At 41.5% G+C, this 24099-nt stretch overlaps 1 protein-coding gene across 1 annotated transcript in view; it reads right to left on the bottom strand.

The window, feature by feature from the left end:
* Window positions 1–2429: 2429 nt before the first annotated feature.
* Window positions 2430–24099, bottom strand: part of LOC124554916 (serine/threonine-protein phosphatase 6 catalytic subunit) — a 79662-nt gene continuing 57992 nt past the window's right edge. The window contains exons 5-7 of the mRNA XM_047128605.1: window positions 22407–22512; window positions 17702–17863; window positions 2430–5678 (exon numbers count right to left, since the gene is read on the bottom strand). Coding sequence (XP_046984561.1) covers window positions 5488–5678; window positions 17702–17863; window positions 22407–22512 — 459 coding nt within the window. The 3' untranslated portion in view covers window positions 2430–5487. The remainder of the gene's footprint in view (window positions 5679–17701; window positions 17864–22406; window positions 22513–24099) is intronic.

Genomic DNA, 24099 nt, shown 5'->3' with positions numbered 1-24099 from the left:
AGTGTGTAAAAGTGCTTACATAGATTCCATAAAAGCTTGTCTCCCATGCCACCTGCATGGGGAAACACTGAGAAGATAGAACCATCACAACATTAGGAGGTAAGATAACCTGTTCAACTAAAAACAAGGAAAAATATTAAGTCACATATACACCTCAATTTGCCTGAATAATGTCATAGTTACCGAAAATATTTGTGTGTACAGGTCAGTGCATTCATTAACGGCATCAAGATTTCAATTTGTTCCAGGACACTGAGGATTGTAACTCACTCTGCTGTGTGTAACACAGTTCTGTTATTACCCTGCTGAAGTTGAAGCTGGTTGTCAGTCAAATGCTTTGTCAAAGCTGTCTTGGAATTGGCCAGATCTAAAATACTAGTGAAGGGTGGGGAGGGCGTATACATATTGGAGAGGATGGGAAAGAAACTTGTCAGCCAACATAGTTCCAGCATTTTTTCATACCAGAAGATTTGTGCAGTAGGTTAAAGAATGATATAGTTTTCAGAAAGGATACTTTCACCTATCCTTGCATGTATTGTATTGAGTAAGCCAGATGTGAAAGAGCAAATATATTGACCAGACAGGTAGCAATTTTGATACTAGATTCAAACACCAAGATCTCCCCAATTCCATGACAGCTTTTACAAATCATTTGATTAGCAATCAATATCACCTTTAGCAGGTTAGTGACAACTTAACTGTCTTACACGCTGCAGAGACATGTTGGATACTTAGTGTCCTGGAAGAAATTGAAATCTTAAGGAAGTATGTATTCCTATCCTCTCAGTACTATTAATGAACACACTGACCTGCATGAAACAAATATTTTAAGTGTTTACTACTCACATATCTGATTCATACTGTGCCTGTGTTATGTGTCGCATGCACTCAGGCTAGCAAGTACCTACTATTACATAGTTTTTGTGGTGGTGTTCCCAGTTGGGCAGCACAAGGAACAGTTTTCAGGGAATTTATGTGAGCAATTCCACACAATTTGAGTTTTTCCATCTAGTCTTCATGTTTCCATCTAGTCGTCATGTTTTATAATTCTGGTGAGTTTTGGTGTCTGCTTGTGATGTCTTTATTATTATTATTATTATTATTATTATTTTATGTCCCCTTCTTACTCTCCCGATACAGAACTTTTGTTCCACGACAACATTGGGAGGAGGATGACCTCAGATTGTTAAGTGATTTTATTTGTAAATAATGTCCTGTTCTCTCTTATTTTATTTTAGTAACTCTTAGTGCATAGTTCCTTATCTGACATTTTTATAAAAAAACTTGAGAAGCCCCTCCCTTTGTCTTTTAACCCAAAATTTCCATTATTACAGTTCACACCAGGTGATGGAACTTTTAGTGTCCTGAAATTAGTTATGTATGCAATAAAAGATTTATTCAACTGTTATGCAGTTTCTTGATGTTACAAAATTATATGCTTTAGATTGAGAGAATGAATGATTTAAAAAGGTTCCAGGGATAGGGATTCAAGTGAGACTGTTATGAATGTCTTTCCTGAAACTTACTATTAGATGCGGAACCGAATTTTGACGGCAAAGTCCTATTACTCTTTTGGAGAATGAATCTGTTCACTGTACACTCTGTTTGACCTTGAGGTACAGAATTCTGTAAATAACTGGACTCCGCAATTGATACTGTCTTCCTTGACTTCTGGAAGGGATTTGATACTATCAGCTAGAATAAAAATGAGCTTATAAAATACTGGCTCAGCTTTGTGACTGGATTCCAGCAAAATGCGTGATATTCCCAACAGACAAAAAAAGTAATTTTGGGCCCATCCCACAAAAGTGTTATAGTGCCATTACTATTCAAAACATACATACCTGAACTGGTGGACACCTCTAGCATTCTGAGGCTGTGTGTGGCTGTCACTATATACAGGAAAGTTGGAATGCTAGAAACCTGTAGTGAATGCAGGAAGACCTTTGTGAGGGACTGACAGATAGGAGGAAGGATGATCAGAGGGGGGACTACAGATACAGGTATCTGTAACAGGAAGGGAGGAGGGTGAGGCTAGGTGTGAGTGTGCTTATCAGGAAGGCCAGTGCATGTGCATGTTTGGCAGGTAAAGAGTGAATATGGACATACCCCACAATGAAAAAGACATTCCAAGGGATGAAGAGGCTTCAAAACAATGCTTGCACTTGGCAGAGGGTAGAAGGTCTGAGAGAAAACCTTTCATTAAAATGACTTTAAAGAAAGTAGTCACGTAGGCTCTAGACCCACATTACAAGTAAACTGTGTGGTTTTCTCAGTTTCAGTTTTGGGTGCCATAAAAAATACGTATGAAAAACATGCAGATGCATACAAGCAGATGTGTCATCTGACACATGTTTTACAAAAATTAATAAACAATGAAATAAATTACACACTGGTATAAAGAGTTATATGCACGGGCAGAAACAAAGTTTAAGAACAAAAATTGACAAACACTTTTATTTTAATATAAAACATGAAATTTTTCAACATAAGAAATCTTCAACAAACTTTAAATATCATATACAAATTAATGTCTGTCACATATCTGACAGCTGCTACCTGCCAGATTCATACTTTACTATTCTCTCAATTGAGCAGCACACAAATATATCTGCAACTTTTTATCCCCAAAATCAAAGTATTTACCTGTTTGCTAGTTATTCTACAAACATAGTAGTTCATAGTAAGGAAGCAATATGACGTTACTATCGATGTTTAGTATTCAATCTGAACTGTCAAAAGTAGTAAATGATATGACATTGTCTTCATCAAGGCAACAACAAATTTCTTCCCCTATCACAGCTCACAAAAATTGATCTGAACTGATTACTAATACTGTCATTCAGAACAACATTATTTCTGCCTACACACTACAGATCATAATAGTTATTTTCATTTCTGTTTTCAAATTAGCAGCAGGTCTTCAAAGTACCTGACAATCTCCTTATTGCTCATCTGGATTTGCTATGCTTCAACTTTTGAGATGTTTGTTCATATCTAAAAATTTAACCTTGTCTTTTTTTACGAACTTTCCTTGTACTATCTCTTAGACTAAATTCATGTGTGTTTAATGGTAACAACTGACGTTGCCACAACTACTGACAGACACTAAATGTGGTGGATGTTTCTAAATATGCAGACTCCAAGGATGTAGCAAAATGAAAGACATAAATACGGCAATCAGTCAATCACTGGAGAAAACAAAACATCTTTTATGAACTTTTCTGTTACAGCTGCTTGTAATGATGTACAAATAAAATAGCTAAAATGAAGAAAGAACGTGCATTGTGATGTTGTAGACTTAGAATGATTGCTCAAGTTGTCCGAGCTGCAAAACTTCACTGTTGACTTTATTATGCAGGTATACTACGGAACTGCACTACATGGTGAGAACAATCATAGGTTTTTGACAAACTGAAGACTACCTGAGACTTGGAGTTTACAGCCAAGAATACTGACTACGTTGATTGGTTTAAATCCTGTTACCCACGGGATTGCACATCTTATGAAGGAATCTGCATTGACAGCAATACAGAGTATAATTACTACATGCTGTGACATCAGACAACAGACCAACAAATACAGAATCAATCACAAGATGATACAGTCATCAAGTTATTGTCCAACAATACATCTTTCCACACCATGGCAAATTTTATCTCCAGAACATTTGGACTGCAAGCCACTTCTAAACAACTTTTACACCCATAAAAAGGAAATAGGCACTAATCACTGCCCAGACTAATAACTATTGTTCTTTCCCCCCCTCCTTTTGTTATACTTACTGTGGCCATCTATTTCTACCCGTATTTGGTGGTTGAATTTTTATGTAACCTCAGGAGCTTGACTCTCCACATTCCTCAACGAATGGAAACCAATGAAGAGGTTAGTCAAACTCAAAGAAAAATCCAAACGTGTTTCTATGTATAGTATGTCCACTATAATTAAAACATTTAAAATTCTTTAGGAGATTGCACAAGAGTCTCAACAAATATGTACTCAGCCACATTATTTTGAATAAGCTGGAAGAAAAACAGACTTTAATCACCCACCAATGACAATGTCATTACAGACAGAGCTAAAGCTCCGACTCGAAAAGGAAATCGAGTGGGTTCTTTCAAACAAACCATTCTGGCATTCACTTTAAACAACTAATGGGAATAACTGGAAACCTAAATGTGGATGCCCACACAGGGATCTGAAATGCCACCCTCTCTAATACCAGTTCAGTGTCTTTACCACTGTGAAATGTCACTCAGTCATAAGCTGCACTCACATCATCACAGAAACTGACATGGGACCTTATATGCGAAATCGTCAGTCCAGCTTGGAATATATTCTTTAATACTTGAGATATCCAAATTTTACTTGGGCATTACATATGGATTTCTATTCATAAATTTTATCTGGGCACTCATATTTGCTTTATCACTTCTCAACAATACTGCCCAATGAAACCATCCACAGCTCACTAACATGAATGGAGGCACTGATCCATTACTTAATTTTCTGTGTGAACAATGATGCAAACAGAATTATACTGAATTAAACAGCTCCAAAAAAGTTACATTTTCTACTTTTTCTCAACAGTACAATTATACAGACAACTCACTTAGCTTTACAGTTAAATACCTGTTTTAAAACCACATCTGAATTTAGAAACTTTCATTACCCATTTTTAAGCACATTCATTCACTAAATAAATTTACTATTTTCATCTCAAAAGACCTCAGATAGCACTCCATTAGATCAATTCTACCATGAAAACTACAGAAGAAACACTCCCTGCACCATGTCTCAGCTGTATACAAATCGTTGTTTGCAGCTACTGAAGAAATGTTACTGTTACTGTTCCCATCAGCAGTACTTCCAACAGAGTCTGAAGTTTTTGTACTTTCCACATGTGTTATTGTTTTTCAAATCCTTTTACACTTTGTCAGTCCTTTGCACTTTACTCCAAAACAGTTACATTTTCTACACTTTTTCTTAATCTTACAATTTTATGAGCAGCTTACTGCATGTATTTGTTACATATGTTTTTGGGTAACAATTGGATTTCATGACTATTATTAATTGGTTGTATGACTAAACACACCTTAAAAATGCGAAAATTTGCTTTCACCAGTGATCTTTCCTGATACACATCCAAATTAACTTCAAACAATACCACTGAAATTATTGAAACATGAATTAACAATATAAGAATTTAAAAGCTTCAATTAAAACATTTTGGAGATTTCTTTTCCTCACAGGTCAGCCAGACAGCCCTTCAGGCATAGCTTGGCTTCTGCATGCCCTTTTCCCTGGCCACAAGCGAACAAACATGCACACATACACACTTTACATGTATATGATAACAAATTTTGAAATATCTGCACCATATAAAAATACATTTTCAGAGATAGTACTACTGTCTTTGGAAGTGGAAAGTGACTGAGTATTATCTCAGATTTGGTGTTCACACAATTTCAGGTGTCACATGAACCATCACAAAAAATATGGTGTCGTCGTCCGAGGTGGTATAACTCGTTCAGAATCTGGAACAGCTTGGAAGAGTTTTGGTTCTTTGTTATCAATTGTGGTGAATTCAAGGATAGAAGCAATATTACCACATCGATAACAATAATTTGGTGCTGACCAGACTGTGACCAACTTATCATCAAACATGTACTTGTAACCTGGAAGAACAACAAAAATCAAAATTAAGACTCATACAATATGAAGTTATAGCACTTAGCACTATTACTAGCAGTTTATTCTCACAAAGTCAATATAATGATAACCACCTAGAAAATTTGTCCTACATAAAGCTGGAAAGCAATGGTTTTGATTCAACCTGAATAAAAGATTTCACAACTTTCCTCCATCATGTGATGCCCTAATTCCATTCTAACTTTGAATTTCGTTTCCTTACAATTCTGTATAAATTGCCATAGCCTGTATGTCCACCTTTATTTTCATTTTTACAGATCTTAAAAGAAAAATTTACAATGTCTGTTGAGTAAACTGAAAGTAGTATGAAAAGTTAATCCCTCTTAACATTTTTCACTCTTTTAGAAATGCTCTATATAGAAGAACTAACAACTTTGCTAAGATGCTTCCAATTACCTTAGAGATACTTTAAAAGATAAAAAGTAGACACTACCAAAACACTGTAAAAGTTGCCACAGTTCCACTTCCTGCACACAAAATACAACTTCTGCAAAAAGTTGGAACACACCACCACCTTAAAGCTAAACCATACTTCAGTGAGACATTTTTTTTCAACTATACAGAGGTTTAGCAGACAGAAAAACTTCCTAATGACTGAAAATGTGCCCTTGTCCGCCAACCACACAAAAATGTGACAAAAAGGATTTAAATAGCTTTCAAGGAATCGCCCTTCTCCAAGTTATATACAAAATTTGATCAAAATGCCTCCTCCAAAACGACCAGGAACAAATCTTATAACAAAACTGGTGAATGCCAAGCCAGCTTCTGCATTGGTCAAAATTGCATAGAACAATCACTCAAGTTAAAAACAATGCCTTCCGGAGGGCGGAGAGGGGGGGGGGGTGAAGGGGCGGAGAGGGGGGGGGGTGAAGGGGCGGAGAGGGGGGGGGGTGAAGGGGCGGAGAGGGGGGGGGTGAAGGGGCGGAGAGAGGGGGGGTGAAGGGGCGGAGAGAGGGGGGGGTGAAGGGGCGGAGAGAGGGGGGGGTGAAGGGGCGGAGAGAGGGGGGGTGAAGGGGCGGAGAGAGGGGGGGGTGAAGGGGCGGAGAGAGGGGTGGGTGAAGGGGCGGAGTGAGGGGGGGGTGAAGGGGCGGAGTGAGGGGGGGGTGAAGGGGCGGAGTGAGGGGGGGGTGAAGGGGCGGAGTGAGGGGGGGGGTGAAGGGGCGGAGTGAGGGGGGGGGTGAAGGGGCGGAGAGAGGGGGGGGGTGAAGGGGCGGAGAGAGAGGGGGGGGGGTGAAGGGGCGGAGAGAGAGGGGGGGGGTGACGGGGCGGAGAGAGAGGGGGGGGGTGACGGGGCGGAGAGAGAGGGGGGGGGGTGACGGGGCGGAGAGAGAGGGGGGGGGGTGAAGGGGCGGAGAGAGAGGGGGGGGTGAAGGGGCGGAGAGAGAGGGGGGGTGAAGGGGCGGAGAGAGAGGGGGGGGGTGAAGGGGCGGAGAGAGAGGGGGGGGGTGAAGGGGCGGAGAGAGAGGGGGGGGTGAAGGGGCGGAGAGAGAGGGGGGGGTGAAGGGGCGGAGAGAGAGGGGGGGGTGAAGGGGCGGAGGGGGGAGAAGGGGCGGAGGGGGGAGAAGGGGCGGAGGGGGGAGAAGGGGCAGAGGGGGGAGAAGGGGCGGAGGGGGGAGAAGGGGCGGAGGGGGGAGAAGGGGCGGAGGGGGGAGAAGGGGCGGAGGGGGGAGAAGGGGCGGAGGGGGGAGAAGGGGCGGAGGGGGGAGAAGGGGCGGAGGGGGGAGAAGGGGCGGAGGGGGGAGAAGGGGCGGAGGGGGGAGAAGGGGCGGAGGGGGGAGAAGGGGCGGAGGGGGGAGAAGGGGCGGAGGGGGGAGAAGGGGCGGAGGGGGGAGAAGGGGCGGAGGGGGGAGAAGGGGCGGAGGGGGGAGAAGGGGCGGAGGGGGGAGAAGGGGCGGAGGGGGGAGAAGGGGCGGAGGGGGGAGAAGGGGCGGAGGGGGGAGAAGGGGCGGAGGGGGGAGAAGGGGCGGAGGGGGGAGAAGGGGCGGAGGGGGGAGAAGGGGCGGAGGGGGGAGAAGGGGCGGAGGGGGGAGAAGGGGCGGAGGGGGGAGAAGGGGCGGAGGGGGGAGAAGGGGCGGAGGGGGGAGAAGGGGCGGAGGGGGGAGAAGGGGCGGAGGGGGGGGAGGGGGCGGAGGGGGGAGAAGGGGCGGAGGGGGGAGAAGGGGCGGAGGGGGGGGGGAGGGGGCGGAGGGGGGGAGGGGGCGGAGGGGGGAGGGGGCGGAGGGGGGGAGGGGGCGGAGGGGGCGGAGGGGGGGAGGGGGCGGAGGGGGGGAGGGGGCGGAGGGGGGGAGGGGGCGGAGGGGGGAGGGGGGGAGGGGGGGAGGGGGCGGGGGGGAGGGGGGAGGGGGCGGGGGGGGGGAGGGGGCGGAGGGGGCAGTGGGTGGGGGAAGGGGCAGAGGGTGGGGGAAGGGGTGGAAGGGGTCGAAGGGGGATGGGAGAGGGATCATGGTAAGAAGACTGTGTAGTGGGAGCCACAAGGGGAGGATAGTGTGAATTTGGTTTGGAAAAAATGAGGTGGGGGAAAGATGGGGGGCGTTGGCTGTGACAGTCACGTAATTTGTAATCATATTAACAGGATATTGGCATTCTTATTTTTTCTGCATCTCATTTATATTCTTGTCTCCTTTTCTTTCTCAAAGACTAGGTACATTGGTGAATGTGGAGGATGTTGATCCACACAACTTACACACTAAGGCAGTTGTTCGCAAGAGCTTATTTTGTGGATTCACATATCTGAAGAGTTTTAGACTCTGCAGCAGAGGCAGCTTTAATCAGTAGCTATCCAGTGTTCCTTTTTCTCAATGATTCAGCTTCTCCAAATTTATCTTCAATGAGTATCACAAAAAAATAATGATTTCATTGCAGTAAAAGTATCTTAACCTGTCCGAGAACGTACCAGGTGTTGGCTTCTCTCTCTTCCCATAAGGTAGGCAGGGTAGGAAAAGCAGTAATGTTATAATTTCCTGCATTGAAATTTCTACTCTTGTCTGATGAGATGGCATGATCAGAATGGCCATTGTTCTGGTTTTATTTGACACGTTTCGTGTGTAATGTCTTCCCTGATGCCACCCACTCTGATCAAGGACTCTTTTCACAGGCGCCACCAGCCGTACCAAGGTCACCTGGCATGACGGTCATTGCCGGGAGACCTGATGTCCCAGGAAGGTGGGCATCTACTCCTTAGCACGCATGGGGACCTAGCAGCTCAGACATACGCAACGTGATTCCTGTGTTGTCACAAGGATCTACCAAAAGAGTATGTAACGACCGAACCACAGCAGATTGGCTACTGTGTTGGCTTTTAAGCAGATATATGACTATGCAGTTATTGTGCAAAGAGTTTTAACACTGTATGCAGGAGGCACTATTTCAGGTGTTTTTCTCCAGTTGATCTATACTACACAAAAATTTTTGAGAATTAGGGTCAAACAGAAAACAGGGCAAAAAATTACTTCAGCCGAAAGGTGATGTAAAGTGAAGGAATGACAACAGTGAGCAAGGAAAGCAGACCCTAGGGGATAGCTGGCTGATCATCAAAAGTTGCCAACAAGTAAGACAGAGAAGCAGGATAGTCTGAGGTAAGATTGCAGCACAAGTAGTAGTAGATGCTGCCCCATACTCACCGCGCATGTACTTGTGGAAGAGTTGTGAGGCCCTTGAGGGATCTCATTTCCTTTGTTTTATCTGTATTTACCTTGGGGTCAACAATCTCTGTGAGTTTAATTTAGCTCTCATAGCTGTCAGCTTTCGAGCTAATAAGACTATTAGATTTACCTTCTCAAGCCTGCTATTCCTCGTCACAAATGAGTCAAGGACAAGTAAAAAAGTGTCTGACACCTGCCAGACTCTGGTTATTATCTCTTTTTGCTCTGTGAAATTTCCCTTGTGGAGCACACATTTATAGCCACCATACAGACCTTTAATGATGTTTAGAATCTTTTACAGTATAACGTACTTCTGCAACACCTGCCACAGCATTTGGCATCCAAGGGCTTTTCACAAACAATGAATGTCAGGTACGTGGTCACCAGGAGTTCTTTATTCTGTTCAAAGATGATCCTCTATGTATTAATAAGATAAACACAATTTTGCTGTTTCTGAAAACTGGCCTGTTCTTACGCAGTCAACTATCAAGTTAATCTTTAATCCTATCTAAAATAGGATTCCCTTTTTTAGGACCTTTACAACCATTCATTTTCCACTCCTTTGGAGATTTCTCTTCAAACCAAATATGTCTTAACAAGTGATAGTACATTTTAATAGTAATTCTGATATCACTTTTTAAGAGCTCTGGTGCTATGTTGTCTAGGCCTGGAGCCTTTGTATTGTTTAGGTTATCACACAATCCTAATTTTGTCCATTGTGGGGCACTGCACATTTATATCTTTATCTGTTTCAGCTTCCTCTGGAACATCTCTTACACGTTCCTCATCATTATCTTCATGATTTAACAGATACATGAAATGCTGCTCCCATCCTTATGGCTGTGCCTCCTGGGTCTTAACAACCCCATCCTTGCTCGTAACTGGCCCTTCATGTCTACAGTTCTTCATTGACAACCATTTGGTAATATTTTACAGCTCCTGTCTTGCTGCCTCTTCTGCTAAGTGTGATTGCTCATCTATGCATTTTCTTTTATTTCTCCTCGTCCATATCTTCACTCTTCAGTTTGCCTCTGTATATTCTTTATGCACTTCAATCTTCTGCACTTTTGTTTTATAAAGATTTAATTTTTGTTTTAGTTCTGTCCTGCAGCTAATTTCATTCCATGTGTCACTGGAGACCCATTCATTCCTTTGATGTGTCTTACATCCTAAGACATTCTCTCCAACATCTAGATAACGGTGCCTACGTTTTTGTCAATCTGTTTGAATTACTTCAGGAATAAAGTTTTATTCAGAGAGGTTGAAAAATACGGAATTTGTTGTGGGACACTGTGGAATATTCCCACTTCAGCCTCTATGGTTTCATGAAGTTCCAATAGGTGGCAGCACTATATGTAGCCTTCAAAATGGCATCTGTAATGGAGGTGCATTCCAAGCAGAGAGCTGTCATCGTGTTTCTTTTGGCAGAGCATCACAGATATTCATAAGCACTTGCAGAATGTCTATGGAGACCTAACAGTGAAGAAAAGCACATTGAGTCATTAGGCGGGGTGTTTGTCGTCATCGGAACGAGGTCAAGCAAACCTGTCCAATCTCCAGCGTGCTGGCCGGCTGCACTCAGCTGTGACTCCTTCAGTGCTGGAATGTGCAGACACACCCATTTGAGGTGATCAATGGACTGCAATCAAATGCCACACTGCTCAACTGGACATCTCTGTTGGAATTTTGACACCCTAGTCCACCAGTTGGTGTACACAAAGGTGTGTGCCCACTGGGTTCCTCTCCACTGCCCAACAGAAGACCATAAATACCAACAAAGGATCATCTGTGCAGAATTGCTCGTGGGTTACGAGGCTGATTGTGACAATTTTTTGTCGAATGTTGTCAAAGGTGATGAAATATGGCTTTATCACAGAGGTGAAAACAAAATGGCAATCCAAGGAGAGGCACCACACCACCTGTCCCCTGAACAAAATGTTCAACGCTGCACCCTCAGCTGCTTCTGGGACTTTGAAGGGGTTACTCTGATGTCCTCCCTCACGGTGCAGCAATCAACTCTGTAATGTATTATGCTAGTCTCAGGAAATTGAAGAAATGACTTTAGCATGTTCATTGCCGCAAAACTGCGAAGGGGCTTCTCCTCCTCCATGACAATGCAAGGCCTCACAAGTCTGCGCACCTGAGAGGATCTCAAAAAACTTCACTGGACTGTCCTTCCTCATCCACCCTACAGCCTGGATCTTGCACCTTCCGATTTCGAGCTGTTTGGCCCAATTCAGGATGCACTCCGCAGGATGCAGCATGTAGATGATGGGGATTGATGCAACACAATGACAGCTCTCACATTGACCTGTAGAGTGGTACCTGATAAGGTGGCATAAAACTGTCACATTGAACAGAGTTTTGTTTTGTAGCCACAAGATTGGGAAATAATATGCTGTTTTAGAGTCCTGAGTAAAACCAACCTGATTGTATATGGCTGTCTTCATCAAGCCAACTACATACTTCCTCCTCTATCACAGGTCACAAAAATGGCTCTGAACTGATTCAGAACATAATTTTTGCCTGCACATTGCAGATCATAAGAGTCCTTTTCATTGCTATCTTCACACTGGGTCTTCTAAATACCTGAAATCTTTTTATTGAACATCTGGATTCACTATTCTAAACATAAAATATGGGCAAATTGTGAGAATTCCATACTTTTTTAGGAATTTTAGCGAAATCCTGGAAAAAAATGATACCGAAAAATATCAGGCAAAACCTTAGAATAGCTTGCAGTAAAACATATACCATCATCTACAAAAAGTTTATGTCCATACACATGAAAATCAGGTACTTTAACACAGTTATAAAGGCGAGAAGCCTCGTACACTAGCGAAACGCTTACACTCTACAGAAGTGGTGATCTGGAAGGTAGCCTAGAAGAAGAACACAAAATTCTAAGGAAAGTACTTGGCCCCAAAAGAACAGAAGATAGACACAAAGTACAGTCCCGAAAAACAACTGAGGCAGTACCTTATCTTGCAGTAGCCATCAGAGAAAGAAGATTGAAATTTTACGGGCATATCTACTGACTCCCAGCAACAAGACTGACTCACAAAACTGAGATCCACATAGAACAACTCGAGATCATACCCTGGATCCAGAAGGTTAAAAATGATTTTGAAAGGCTCATTTAAGTCCATTAGAAATTTTCAACACAAACTTGGAAACAAAAAATTAGCCAGAGAATAACATCACCACTGGACCAGTACACAGTGGACTGAAGACTAGACTCCAAAGATAACCAATGAAAGCTTTGTGGGATACAGCTGAACCTATTAATAATATGTGCATCTGATGATCATATGTTTTAGACTGCCAACACTAATGTCTATGTAAAAATTACATATGTACATAAGGAGTTGTGTGTCCTAGACATCCTCTCTCACAGTAAGCAAGCTAGGCATTGTATGAAAAGAAGGCGTAATGGACTCCTTTGGAAACAATGCGCTGATGACCAATTCAGCATCCATTGTTTTTGGTGGCTAAAGTAGGTTACAATTTGATGTAAAATTATTTTTTACAAGAGTCGCATGAAATAGTTCTTTGGCATGAAACAAGGGAACATTGTGCACCAAACTGTGTTCATATACACACACAATTTTTTGGCAGAATACAACAAAGTTAATATATCTTTATCTGCATACGTACTCTGTAACCCACCATACAGTGCATGATGGAGGGAACCTGTCGCACTGTTAGTCATTCCCTTTCCTTTTCCACTTGCAGACTGAGCGAAGGAACAGTGATTGTCTATATGCTTCTGCACTAAATCTGATTTATCTTCATTTCATGGTCTTTACGTGAGGTGTAAATTGGTGCAGTAAGATCATTTGGCAATGTATAATGAATGCTAGTTCTCTAAACTTTCTAAAGAGTGTTTTGCAGAAAGATCATCATCTTCCCTCCAAGGATTCCCATTTGACTTCAAGGAGCATTTTTGTAATACTCAGTGTCACAATGTGCATACCTTCAGAGTAACAGTGACTGGCAGTGGTTTATGCAAGATTGCTGTAACTTGTGAACATATACTCTTATTTCTGAAATATGGCAGGCTTCGATACGTCAGACAGAGTGCAAATCATCACGACCTGGAAGAGTGTCTCGCCTTTGGCCACCACCGTGCTCATGCACGTGCACACACTACATGCGGCCTTATTTAAATGAATATGAAGGCTGGTACAGCCAGTTCATCTTACTTTGCTGTGTTATGCTGTTGCATATGCCATCGACAGAGTTACAACCACACTCTGAACTCTGGACTAGCATTTTGGTATATTCTACCATTAAATGTCTATGCTTTGTTAAACTAACTGGGCACTCTTTATCGGAATGGACTTTGGCTTGTGAATTGAACTTGTATTTTCGTGGTGTGTGTGTGTGTGTGTAAAATAAACATGTGTCAATACTGAGCGTGTTTTTTCAGTCATAACAGTTAAAACCATTCTATATCTTTATTCTTCATGTCAACATATTTATTTCTCAACATAGTCACCACGCCGACAAATCCATTTATCCCAACAAGAGATCAGCTTGTTGTAATTGTCACGGTAGAATTTTGGACTTTGTTGACTGAGCCACAACCTCATCACTGCTTGCACTCCTTAATCACTATCAACATGAAGTTCTCGAAGGTGTTCTTTACGTTTTGGAAACAGACGAAATCAGATGGGGCCAAGCCAGGAGTGCATGGAGGATGATCGAACCCAAGGCATCCGATCACTGACGATATTGCAGTACTCGTGTATGGTCGGTCTGGCATTGTCAAGCTGAAGGAGATGGTGCTCCATGTGTGGACGAACTCTTTGAATTTAAAACTATTACAGCACACTTTCTGATGCACTAACATAGTTACATTACACTCCATGTTATACACTACAATTAGGAGCCCTTCAGCAGATAAGGGCTGCAAGTATGTGGACATGAAGAATAAAGATGTAGAATGTTAGTAACATTTGTTTTATTTAAAAAGCTTTATGAGTTTTCACATAAAAAATCTGGAATCATTACTTTTCAGTGTGCCTTCACATTATATTTTTAGATGGACTGAGCAGCAAGAAATGTAGGTTTTATGAAGAATAGATGTGCTCTGAGAGGCACGATTTACAAAATCAGCATCATGAAGCAGTTGTACGAACATTTGTTGTAACAACTATAGGCACACAGAAGAAATGCTGCTGAGCCTGCTCTCACTGCAAATACATGGTGGTGGATGTGCATATTCTGAATTATAACTCCTCCAATCCTTAACTAATGCAGCCATGGCAGTGTATATATGAGACTGTAGTTTGAATTTATTTGATGAGAGAATGCTGCGAATCCTCTCTTTATAAATTTAATAGCAGCACTATTATAATGGTCTCTCTAATGTAATAAATGACATCCAATTACCCTGCCACTTGCTTTTAAACTGCATTAAGTGCCTATACTGCAATACCGTTCACACTAATGAGTATCTCAAATTCAATCACCACCAATACATAACAAAGATTGCTCATTATCTGTCAAGATGAAACCTTTCACTAGTTCAAAACAATTCTTCCACTAATCTCTAAAGATCTGATTTTTAACATTTCTTCAAAATTAATCACCACAAATGTTTCCAGTTTGTTGTTCATATGTAATACCTACACTCCTGGAAATGGAAAAAAGAACACATTGACACCGGTGTGTCAGACCCACCATACTTGCTCCGGACACTGCGAGAGGGCTGTACAAGCAATGATCACACGCACGGCACAGCGGACACACCAGGAACCGCGGTGTTGGCCGTCGAATGGCGCTAGCTGCGCAGCATTTGTGCACCGCCGCCGTCAGTGTCAGCCAGTTTGCCGTGGCATACGGAGCTCCATCGCAGTCTTTAACACTGGTAGCATGCCGCGACAGCGTGGACGTGAACCGTATGTGCAGTTGACGGACTTTGAGCGAGGGCGTATAGTGGGCATGCGGGAGGCCGGGTGGACGTACCGCCGAATTGCTCAACACGTGGGGCGTGAGGTCTCCACAGTACATCGATGTTGTCGCCAGTGGTCGGCGGAAGGTGCACGTGCCCGTCGACCTGGGACCGGACCGCAGCGACGCACGGATGCACGCCAAGACCGTAGGATCCTACGCAGTGCCGTAGGGGACTGCACCGCCACTTCCCAGCAAATTAGGGACACTGTTGCTCCTGGGGTATCGGCGAGGACCATTCGCAACCGGCTCCATGAAGCTGGGCTACGGTCCCACACACCGTTAGGCCGTCTTCCGCTCACGCCCCAACATCGTGCAGCCCGCCTCCAGTGGTGTCGCGACAGGCATGAATGGAGGGACGAATGGAGACGTGTCGTCTTCAGCGATGAGAGTCGCTTCTGCCTTGGTGCCAATGATGGTCGTATGCGTGTTTGGCGCCGTGCAGGTGAGCGCCACAATCAGGACTGCATACGACCGAGGCACACAGGGCCAACACCCGGCATCATGGTGTGGGGAGCGATCTCCTACACTGGCCGTACACCACTGGTGATCGTCGAGGGGACACTGAATAGTGCACGGTACATCCAAACCGTCATCGAACCCATCGTTCTACCATTCCTAGACCGGCAAGGGAACTTGCTGTTCCAACAGGACAATGCACGTCCGCATGTATCTTGTGCCACCCAACGTGCTCTAGAAGGTGTAAGTCAACTACCCTGGCCAGCAAGATCTCCGGATCTGTCCCCCATTGAGCATGTTTGGGACTGGATGAAGCGTCGTCTCACGCGGTCTGCACGTCCAGCACGAACGCTGGTCCAACTGAGGCGCCAGGTGGAAATGGCATGGCAAGCCGTTCCACAGGACTACATCCAGCATCTCTACGATCGTCTCCATGGGAGAATAGCAGCCTGCATTGCTGCGAAAGGTGGATATACACTGTACTAGTGCCGACATTGTGCATGCTCTGTTGCCTGTGTCTATGTGCCTGTGGTTCTGTCAGTGTGATCATGTGATGTATCTGACCCCAGGAATGTGTCAATAAAGTTTCCCCTTCCTGGGACAATGAATTCACGGTGTTCTTATTTCAATTTCCAGGAGTGTATATATCAGTGTGTTCTCAACTTACCACCTGAGAAGCACTGCTCAAATCTATGGTGAATATCACCATTAAAATACTTTTTCAAAGATTTTTCTTTTTCTTTTATAGGACTGGTTTATGTCTGTTGATTAATTCAAGTAATATCTTAAACTATAAGAAATATTTTAATCAAAGTGATTTTAAGAACATAGGTTACTAACTTAAGACTTATTTCCTTCTACAGTGCAGATTCCACTTCCAAACCATTTTATACTTTGTAGCGCTTTCTCAGCGTGTGAATCATATATAGCATATTCAACACAAACTGTGGTTGTAAATGACTATTTTTATTGTTTTCAACCAAATGAAACTATTTTAAATGAAGTTTACTTACTCTGTAACGAATTGGTTTAGCACTCTCAGATTTAAATACTCATGTAAAATATGGCAACATTTTATTGGTCCCAGAACGATGACTTGACTGTACACTTAAAAACCTATTTTACTACAGCTTATTTATTTTCCACACTGCACCTTTTTTTGTCTGTTTCACATCACTTCTGAATCTCACTTCTAAGAACACTATGCTGCCAGCGCAATGTGTCACATTGTAGATGTTTGAAGACAGACGTTATGCAGATGAACATCATGTATTTCCTTCCCCCTATCCTCATTTTCTCCAGTTAGTACGAAAGAGAGAGAGAGAGAGAGAGAGAGAGAGAGATGCAATGAATATGCTCTGCAATGCAGACATTGACCTTTCTTTGCCAATGTTTAAATAAATCTGACATCTTATATAATCATTTTTTCTAACGTGAAACTTCAGTATTTTCAGCCTTAAAAGTAGCTTTGGCTCAAATGGTCTCATGGAATAATATGAATTGAACTAAAATTATTCACACCCAGCCGCTGCATACTTCATTTGCATGCCTGAAGTATGAAATTTCTCCATATTATTTCATCATTTATCCAAGCCTCACTTTCACACACAGCTTGTATTCCCATATATTTGTTGATTTCCTCTTTAACCTGCCTTGATTTATGTCTGTGGAATCCCATGAGAGCTGCTTTTTGACTCCCTGAACCCCCCCCCCCCCCTTTTGCAACATCTCCCCTTCCCCTCTGACATTTTCTGTTAGATTAAAGACACATCTAGTAGTGGAATTTAATGTAGTTGTTATGTTTTCTACGTCTGACTACATAAGATTTCACTAGCTTTTATCACCGAAATATATGAACTAACATAGCAATGAGTAAAACATTGTTTAAAACAATCATTAGTTATGACAATAAGGTATTTCATTATTTTTACCTTCATGAACGAGCTGATGTGCCCTGCATATCAATTTGAGGCTGTTTATAGACATGAACTCGTGTGTCACTTTTGCTCCAAATAACCATCCCGCTCCTCTTGGACTAGCAGCCCATGTCTCCACATCATCAGGATCAGACCACACCAAATCACAAAAGGCACCTAGAGAAAACACACAGCCTTTATTTAAAGCTTTGCACTACAGACTTATTAACTAAACAATATTAAAATGAATAGTTTTGCAATACTTGCTTTTTAATGTACAATAAAGAAGAGCCATTTCGCTGAATAAATTACTTCTTCAGACACACGGTGGACTTATTTCTGCCAATTTTCAGTATCCAACATAATGCAATGAAATTTTGAGTACAAAATTCTGGTGGAACATATTAGCATTGTGATTTCCAGATGGTTATATTGATTTCACCAATACTGCATATTTAATGGGCAGCAAATACTGAAATATTTTCACCTGGGTGGTGCAATGGTTCACTAGGGAAGCCAAAAGTAATGAAATGTTAGGTTGTACGTGACAACAACACTTTATGAGTCAAGCAATATGTCTTTAAAGAATTTTTTGTGCATGCTACACTTTAAGATACATCACACAAATGTGCCAGTAAAATTTTTAACAGGCATCGTCATGCTTGCACAGCCACGATGACGCAGGAATCCCGTACATTTGTACATGTAAAATATTATAAGATCTTACATTATGTCATAAAAGAAACAAGACATTAGAGGATACTCCAAGAGCATGGGAATTTTGTGAGCCGTACTAAAATGCATAATTTGGCTTAAAGTGCACATTCGTATGTCCAGATGCAGATGTAAATTTTCTTGGAGGACCAGTACTGTATTATCTCATGTTTGGTTCTTTATTATGGTATAATGCCATACGTACTAGAAGATGAAAATGTGAACTTGAAATGCAGCTAATAGTTGAAACTAGCCAATAGTCTGGAATTAAACACTAAGTTTCAAATAAAATGACTGCCTCAACAGAAAAGATTAATAAGAGTCAAATTTCTTTAACAAATCAACAAAAATAACTTCACTGTTCTGCAAGCCGATTACCGCTTGCAGTCAGAAAGCTGGAAACAAAATAAAATCTGAAACTGATAACATATTTTAGCCTTCTGTAATTATGTGAATATATTTTAATTCACTCGATAGCGCCCGGCCACAGAAATCCATTTTGTTTTCATTTGACGTGAGAGCAATAAACGAAGAGGAAACAGCAAAATCACTTCACGTAAACACGGGTCACTTGGAGACTACCACCTCTCCACTATAACTCGGACTGCTCTGTGCATCAGGTCCAGATCTACAACATTTCTGAACTGGGGCAATATTAGATAGTGGCGCTCCACCTCTCTCGAGTGTTTGAGGTAGGACACCAAATATTTAAAAAAGTTGACTTTTCAAAAACATCATCTATTTTGTAGTGCACATCTTTCTGAAGAATCTGATATATTTTATATATATGTTTGATGGAACGTAAGATATGTTATTTTGTCTTAAGTGTGCCAAAGTGCAGTGCTAGGCCTCTTCACACAGCATTCTTCCATCGCATGTCTCTGTATTTCGCTCTGTGGAATTAAAAGGTGTAATATTTTGTAATGGGTTCCATCAAACTATATGCAGGACAATAGAAATTAAAATGTCCTGTGGTGCATCTCCTGCTCCCAGTAGGCCAGTTTGACATCCTTCCCCTCTTTTTTTTTTTAAAAAGAAAAAACCCCTCACAATTAATACTGGATGGGATTACTTGTAATCGGCAGAACAAGAACTCTTCAGAAAATTTGCAGTCTTTACTGCCTATTAGCTAATAACTTGCTGTTTTGTGTGACATAAAATTAAATATGGGATACATAAAACGAGTAAAGACAGGAGACAAGCACGACAGTACACATTTCTTCAATCCTTAAGCCCTAGGTCCCCCCCCCCCCCCCCCCTGTAATCTTGCCACAGCTTTATATGGCTTACTTTCCTTTTTGGGAAAGGATCAATTGCCTCATCAAAGTTCGTCAACATTTTGCTACATGAAAAAACGAAATGTCGTCTAATACTAGAAAGCTGTTAATACAAATAGTACCCAGGACTGGTGTGGTTTCTCGATCTGATTACGTGTATTTTGTCACTGTCTGGTAGATAAAACTAAACAGGCCTGCCTAATATTGCAGCAATTGTTACACACACCAAATAAACGAGACTATTTTGGTACAAATGGTCATTTTTATAACACAACGGAGTATAATTCATGCAGTACCAATACCAAATGCCTATTAGGCCTACTAAAAACAAAAAGTTTTATGTTATGAAATGGTTTCACATTTCATTCATACACTCTAGCTTCTGAAGCACGAGATCGAAAAGTAGTAGTGCGAAATTTTTACATAAATTTGGGATCGTCATATTCTTCGGTAATTTGCGCGAGTCCCCGTTTCTTCTTCCTTGTTTAAACAAACAACACTGTCATCACTAATTCTGTAACTATTCCTGCCAGTGTCAATACTTATTCTCCGGTTAACTTCACTAACCCTGCCACAACCACCGGTTTAGTTATCCTGCATTTATCCTCTGGTTAGGCGTTATTACGTGTTCTTACAACGCATTTTCCGCACTACTCCCAGAACAGAACTTTACAGGCTGCTAGCCGAGGACTGAATAACTAGCCCTCAGTAGTGTAGAGGTCTGGCCAAAAATTTTCTGTCAAAATTTCATTATCTTGGATACATGGAGAAGACAATACGTAATCTTAGTTGCCTGTTATTCCTGTTCGTCATTTATTTCCAATCTGGTAGTCTGAATCTATGGAATTTGCTAGTAATTATAACAACGCTGGTCATTTGCAAACCCAGTCAACCACAAACAGCAATTGGCATTCCTCTGTTCGGCTTTATTCCGCGCAAGTCGCATAGACCCATCCACTTTTGTCTGCAGGAAAGTTTATTTCTAGAGGTGACGGGGATTCCCCTGGCGGAGACATCATGTACACTATGCATGCATTCAAAAATCAACTTATGATTCACTCAGAAATCAACTTAGAATTTGTTCAAAAATGTTCAAAAACGAAGAGGGATGCATTCAACACCATATGAGTAATTGATACACCAATGTGTGCTGGATGCTACGCACAAGGTCTTTTTCCTCAATAATACGAATTTGATGCCCCCGCCAACACCCCCCCCCCCTTCCAGAAACTGCCGCCAGGGGCAGATACCCCAGTTTTCCCGCACCCCCTAGTTCCGGCCCTGTTGCGCATACGTGAATCTGGCAGCTTAGGCACACCAGTAAAATTTTTCTGGATAGCATCTGGCAGCTTGCTGCTATTGCTTACACAGCTAACTGCCACACTTCTGTAGCCAGAAGCAGGAGAAGGTAGTACTTATATGCGACTCAACTGCACATGCGCATAAGCTTGCTCGCAACCGCACAAACGAATGTAATGTAAACAGTTGGGACATCACGCTCATCGGAGGTAATTTGTTGTTATGAAACACTGCATAGTCTTTCTAAAGCCTTTGACTCATTTTGCTGTTGGCGGACACTTGTTAGAGCACTGTGTTTTGTTGTTTTATTTGGTGCATTTCCTTTGCAACATAAGTTTTATTTTCGTTTCTTTTCCTCTCGTTCATTTTTTATTTTCTCAAAATACATGAGCGACTGATTATGTAGGGTCAGTAGCTCTCTCAGCTTGCTCTTAACAATGTCATCGTGTGTGTGTGTGTGTGTGTGTGTGTGTGTGTGTGTGTGTGTGTGTGTGTGGGCGCGCGCGCGTAGGGGGGGGATCTATTTTCCATTAACGCACATTTCCAAATCTCTCTGTCAAAAAATTATCCAAGAAATGTCACCTTATGTGATGTAAAAATTGAGGGTCAGAAATTAATTCTGAATACTCGCTTTAAATTCACCCAAGGGCCATAAGACGACGTTTCTGAACTCACGATCTCCATATGTTCAGAGACTTGCCTTGCCAGTCTCTGGCATTACTCATTTCAGTGAGAACTTTTTGCTTGATTCTGTTGTCAGGTACATGTGGACTGTACCAATGTAAAAAAGAGCAAATACACAAGTTCGCAGGTATAACCAAGGACTCACTGGATTTCCATTACATACACAACTTTTGGGCATGATGACTATTATCTACCAATACAATGATTGATCATTTTGTGAGCTGAATACTGATGCAAAATTTATTAAAGCTTTTTACAGCCACCACTTTTCCTTTAATGCAGCATATTTGCAACTGTATACACTGAAACACCCAATTTTTTCCTTTCATACTCCGTAGACTCACAAAAAATACTTTCATCAAAAGCCATCATATCCCTAGAGAAGGTGCTACAGTACTACACTACAACAGGAACATTGTGCATCCAACTTCTGTGCTACATCATGGCTTTACACCCCTGCAAGCTTTATTAAGGGGGAACCACTGACCAAGTAGGAAACCACTGTAGTGCCATCATTCTCAGACTTCGTCGCAAAACTTCAGTGGGACTGGAGGAAGCCAGTATAGCACTCACATAACAATGTCACGCTGACTTCTATGCATGCAACCCTAAGCATTGGACTCGTATTTACTCAATTTCTGATCTCTAGTACACATTCATTCAGTAACAGTGTCAACGTAAAAAGATGTTACAACTTAAGAACACTTTTTTTTTTTTTAAATTGCACGTACAAAAATCATATGTACCTTTATGAGGGATTTCTTGATTTCGTTCTATACTTCGAATCTGGTCCAATGTTACAATGTCAGGAGAGAGTCCACCATGAACACACAGAACCTGCTCATCTATGAGCTGCAGGAGAAAACAATAAAATTAAAATTACAGTACTTTCAAATGTGCAAACACATACACACAATTAGTATTAAGTTACATGTTTGTTTTACGCAATATCTCCCAGGAAGTTAGGTCAATATTCTGGGAGGTGATAATCATCTGAAGCATGAAGGTTCATGTAGTTAGTGAGTCAGACACGAAAATACTTATCATACTTAAGAAATAGATTTATTTTTATATGCCCATTCTTTCTTTGTTAGACTATAAATGTAAAGCAGCTTGTAGTACATTTTCAAACACAGACAAGATTTCTGCAGAAGTGTGAGGAACATTTGTATATGTAAATAATAGTTGCGTGCTACACAAAACACGACGTGCTACAGGCTCTTAGTGAGTTCCATACCAACATCAGACAGTTAACTTCAGTGCCTGCAGTTATCTCATACAGTGTTCTGAAGACTAACTTCTGCTGCAGCAGTCACTATTTACAACTTCAATTATTAACAGTGTGTCTGCAAACATTACATCAGTTATACTTGCAGTACCATACAATACCGAAGTTAAGCACTATTTCATAACATACTCTTTCAAATGTTACTTCTTATTATGTTACCACATCTTTGTTACAGCACTGCCCTATCAGACAAGTGTTCAATCATTATAGTGTGCGAACAACCACCAGTAAGGAACTGTTGCAGGGGAACATTTTTGTGGTACCGTGGATGTTTAGGCTGAATTAAGAGTAGCATTCCACCACTACATTCATTCACAACGGGTGAATTTTTGAATACATATTATATGTATGTGTTTCATCATTCAAATTGAAGTTACAAGCAAACTACCTGTGTGAAAGGTCAGTATGAAGCCATAAACCCACTGAAGTGTTTTCTCTTTAATAAAAAAGGACATCAGTGAGATATTGAAAACATGAACCATTGAACATTATGATACATAACTTGTTTTATTTTTATTAATGGAAATGCACACAACATGTAAATGCAAAACTGAGTCACATTACTCTAGTTTTAATTCTATTATTTACATTTGTCTTTTCTGCAAAAACAAAAGACTAACTAACTTGTGGGACTGGTTTACTGTCCATCCTCAATGCAGTGAGTGTATGGAAACAGTCACATTCCCTACATGAAGTCAGAAGAAACTTCAAATGTTTTTAAACAAATCCTTCTCTTAACTCCGTGAAGCCTCTGGCAATTATCTACAATAACTGGAGTTTCAAGCACTTTGAAATTATGTCTTAAAATTACAATTTGGCATCAGTGTATATTTTAGCCTAGTGTACTTAGTTACTGAATTTGGAATTCATCTAGTCCTCATTTATTTGATAATGTTTATTACGTATTTCCACTGTGATATCATAGCCAATGTCTTACATGAAAATAATACAGGATACATTTGTAATGTTATAAATCAGATGCTGAATTAATTCCATTCTCTACATTTCATTTCACAAATGCTGGAAACTTTTCATACTTTTATTTTCCATTTTATGTAACAATTTAAAAAATTAGAATGGCTTCAAGATTTCTTCTTACTGATCTCTATGGCCTTAAATTCCAAGTTTCAGCTTTAATCATTATTGCACTG

The sequence above is a fragment of the Schistocerca americana genome, chromosome X, assembly GCF_021461395.2.
Source record: "Schistocerca americana isolate TAMUIC-IGC-003095 chromosome X, iqSchAmer2.1, whole genome shotgun sequence".
NCBI classification, from domain to species: Eukaryota; Metazoa; Arthropoda; class Insecta; order Orthoptera; family Acrididae; genus Schistocerca; species Schistocerca americana.
Note: the sequence above shows the minus strand (reverse complement) of the source record. Positions and strands in the feature narration are given on the sequence as shown.